The following is a 3,889-nucleotide window of genomic DNA, read 5'->3' as shown; positions in this document are numbered from 1 at the left end:
AAGGGAGAACTGAGGTTCAATTTTTAGATAAGATATTAATAGAAAAGACAGTGACAAATTTTAAAAATTAATTTTATATAGATCATAAAATAAATATAAATGAATAATCTGATAAATTTTTTAAAAATTGGATATTATATCCTTATATGTTATCCCATTTTTCAAAGGTGAGTGGATGTAAATATGAGAAGACATGGGAATTAAAGCATTTTGTGTGTGAAGAAAAAAAAAAAAAACTGGTGAAAAAAAATAATGATGTTAGGGATCTCATCAGAAAAGCAAATAAGAGCACATGGATGATCATGTGTAATGAGGTCAGTTGCATGTTGGCTGTTGCTCTCCCTGTGGGTCCTATTCTTGATAATTACCAGGCATTCGTACTCCATTCGTACACCTCAACTTGCATTCTGTTTGCCGTTGGAGCATTAAAATTACTGTAAATTGCCTCTTTCAACCTCATTATTATTATTATACTCTAGCTATACAATATGTATATGGCGGAGCAAAGAAAGAAATTAAAGAGAAAAGAAAGAATAATTTCAAAGAATCCATAATTACAAAACTACTTCTTCCAAATAATGAGGTTACAATTAACTTAAAAGGCAAAACCCTAAAACTTTGGCATGCTCTGATTTAATTTAAAAGTATATCACTCATTTGGTGTATGTCAGGTTTTAGTTTACATTTTTTTTTGTCTCCCTGCGTAAATAAAAAAATAAATAAATAAAACTTTTCAAGGACATATGGGTTATTTTCATACCAAAGATGGTCCAAAACCCTCCCTGTGAGAGTGACATATACCCTAACATTTATGTTCTGGACCAGCTAATCCAAGAGGTTATGGTAGTTGGTATTTATGCTGCATCATTCTTAACGATTAATGAGTAATGATCCATATATATATATATATAGTTAGTTAGTTAGTTAGTTAGTTAGTTAAGTTATTGGATTAGTAGCAAGAATCAATTGCCTGAAACCTTTTTAACACATAATTAAGTTTAATTTAATATCTCAACCTGAAAAATCAGGAAAGAGCTTAAATCAATGCGCAAGGGTGTTTTGGGAAGGATAAAATCATACATGAAAGGAAGGACAAGGCGTAATAACAATAATAACTACCATTAGCATATTTTTTAATATGAAATCCAAAATTATAATCACTGGAGAAAATGAGACAAAGATAACTAAAGACTATAATAGTGAAATTAGAAGAAAGAAATTTCAAGTAGCCACCCAAAATGTCCCCCAATTATTTAGCAAGCTTTTGCTTTCGCTCCCACCTTCCTTGCACCTGCTTGGCGTAGGCAACTTCTCCATCCCCATTTCAGCCCCACCATTTCCACTGTTTTCCTCCGAGTACTCCTCTTCCCAATTGTCTTCTTCACCTTCACTTTCCTCATCAACTGATGGTTCTTGCAATGATTCTTCTTCTTCTTCTTTTTCTTCTTCAGGGTCATGGCTAGGAGAGCAGTCCTTCACTAGATGAAGCTTCAGCCGGCCATCGATACGCTCTGCACGAAAATATGCCTGGCAAGAAGACACGCTTACTGCTTTCAAAACTAGACGACCTCCTTCTCTGTGAGGCCTCACTTGAACAGTAGTGGAGCCGCTAATCGATGTCAAAGGAGGTGGAAAGCTGGTGCTTCGACTCATCATTCTTTTTGTTTCTCGAAATTTTGATTTCTCCCGCAGGCTCTCGTGATTCACATTTGATAAAGAAAGTAAAGCCATCTCATCGCTGCTTTCTCCACCGTCGCTGCCAGTCTCACTTCCCAAGCTTTCAGTGCACATTTCCAGGCTCTTTTCGCTGAGCATCGAAGAAGAGCGTTTAAAGTTCGGGGGGGTATAAATTTTGTCCTTCTCGGTGCCTTCTTTGGTGCATTGAGAGGTATTGCTGGCTAGAGATTGGAGGAAACTCCAGCCACCCATGTCAACATTATGGTTGGAGCTTTTGGAGTTGCCATCGGAGTCAGGGACAAAAGACTTGCCTTCTGGTGGTGGACAAAGGGAAATGTTGTATTTTGGTGGAGCCAATTTTAGCCTCAAAACACACGGTTCCATCTGCCGGCGGGCTGGCTCCAGGCATGACTGGAGGCCCTGACAATAACTTGAACAAGACATTTTCACAATTTGAAATTTGCAGGAGAAAAAAAAACAGAGGAAATGAACAAGAAACAGGGAAAACTTTATTTGGTTTGAAATGGCAGAGTTTTGGAGGTTTATGGCATCAAAAAGGCAAAATTAAGATCATACACAATTCTCTAAACAAAACCCATGCTTTGGTTTGTGTAGAAATTGAGATGAATGGGCTGTAGGAGAGAGATTAAAGAGGAGGTAAAGAAGGAAGGAGTGAACATGAAGGAGAAGTGAAAGGGGGTGGACATGAATTTATAGTCGAGCTTTATGGGCACTAGACAACACTGAGATGGGAAGAGGATAACTTTTTATGCCACTAGAGCTGCGGAATTTTTTATTCTGCCAGTGCCACACATTAAAAAAAAAAAAAAAAAAAAAGAAGGTAAAACATGAAAATAACAGACAGCGTCACTGAATTACATTGATAATCCAATCAAGCTAGTTTACCTTCTTCAAATCTCTTACTAAAATAATAATAATAATAATAATCAAATAATTAAATTTAATTGGTAGGAATTTTTCATTTTACTGTGAGAATTATGAAAAGGAAAAGGATATTCATTTCTTATATACATATTAAAATATCAAATTTTCAATTTCAAGAACTCAATCTCAGGATATGGACTTGAAATTACAAAATTGATTTTTATTCTTAGGTCAATATTCAGAAAACAGAACGTGGGTGATGACTAAATTATTTTTTCCAGTGATTAAAAAATATTGGAGTTTTGATAGAGTTTTTGGTAGTAGAAATCATCAACCTTTCCTACCCATTATCAATATCATCCCAAAAAAAAAAAACAAAAACCAAAAACCAAACCGAGGGAAAAAAATTTTCAGAGTGCTCTCTGATATTTGTTATTTGCCTTTACACATTCACCTTCTTATTTTAATGAAAGTTCATGTTTAGCCATAAAAACTAATTATTAATTAGCTATCGTCAAATCTCGCTAACATCTTACGTTTGTCGATTCTTTAAAATAAAGAGGAAAGAAAAACTATGATTCGGCCCCACAGAAAAAGAGGTAGAAGAAAGATTCTTCTTTCATTATCAACGCCCAAGTCACTAGACAAGCTTACTTGAATAAAAAACGTTGATGCTTCCACTATTAATTTGATTGGAAAAAGGTGAAGACCAATGATCTGGTTCAACTGTGATAATCTTCAGTTAATCAAGAAGAGCCCATTGGCTGATGCGGAATATGTTAGAAAATAACCCCAGCTGCCTTTAATGTCTTCTAAGGCAAAGCAAAAGATAAAACTTCAACTCAGAATGATAGGATGAAGTTAGCTTAGAATACACACCTCGAATTTCAAGAATTAATAGCCAGCTTCTTTTCTATATATGGAGGAAAATATCAAAGAATGGTAGCATCTCATTGCTGGCTTTCTCCATCTGCCAATTCTTCATAAGCAGATGCTGAAATTGTATGGACATGCATGTTTGCATTAGAAAGTTTCGAGTATTGTCGTGGACAAATTTTATTCACAGAATATAAGTAATGATGTTCCACTAGCTTCGAAATTTAAATTCTAATTAATATAATGTGAGTGAAAATCTAGCCTCCTTAATAGGAATTTTACAATTTTGTCTTGAGGTGTAACATTCCGTCCCACATCAAATAATTTAATTAATCATTTTGAATCGAGTAGTTTGAGGTCTAATTTTATTTAGATCAATTAAATTTAAAGGAGTTATGGAAAAAATAAATAAATAAGAACTATATATCTGTCAGGAATATTGGTAATGGAC

At 34.6% G+C, this 3,889-nt stretch overlaps 1 protein-coding gene across 1 annotated transcript; it reads right to left on the bottom strand.

Moving 5' to 3' along the window:
- Nucleotides 1-1,100: 1,100 nt before the first annotated feature.
- On the bottom strand, nucleotides 1,101-2,424 carry LOC110644592 (protein FANTASTIC FOUR 2). Its single transcript, XM_021797451.2, has one exon. The coding sequence runs from the start codon at nucleotides 2,119-2,121 to the stop codon at nucleotides 1,222-1,224; it is 900 nt and encodes a 299-aa protein (XP_021653143.2). The 5' UTR covers nucleotides 2,122-2,424; the 3' UTR covers nucleotides 1,101-1,221.
- Nucleotides 2,425-3,889: the final 1,465 nt, after the last annotated feature.

Source organism: Hevea brasiliensis, chromosome 2, assembly GCF_030052815.1.
Source record: "Hevea brasiliensis isolate MT/VB/25A 57/8 chromosome 2, ASM3005281v1, whole genome shotgun sequence".
In the NCBI taxonomy this organism is placed as follows: domain Eukaryota; kingdom Viridiplantae; phylum Streptophyta; class Magnoliopsida; order Malpighiales; family Euphorbiaceae; genus Hevea; species Hevea brasiliensis.
This window is presented reverse-complemented; position numbering and strand designations above follow the sequence as displayed.

Coding starts and splice junctions, on each gene's coding strand:
- LOC110644592 (XM_021797451.2), bottom strand. CDS start 2,121: ATGTCTTGTTCAAGTTATTGTCAGGGCCTCCAGTCATGCCTGGAGCCA.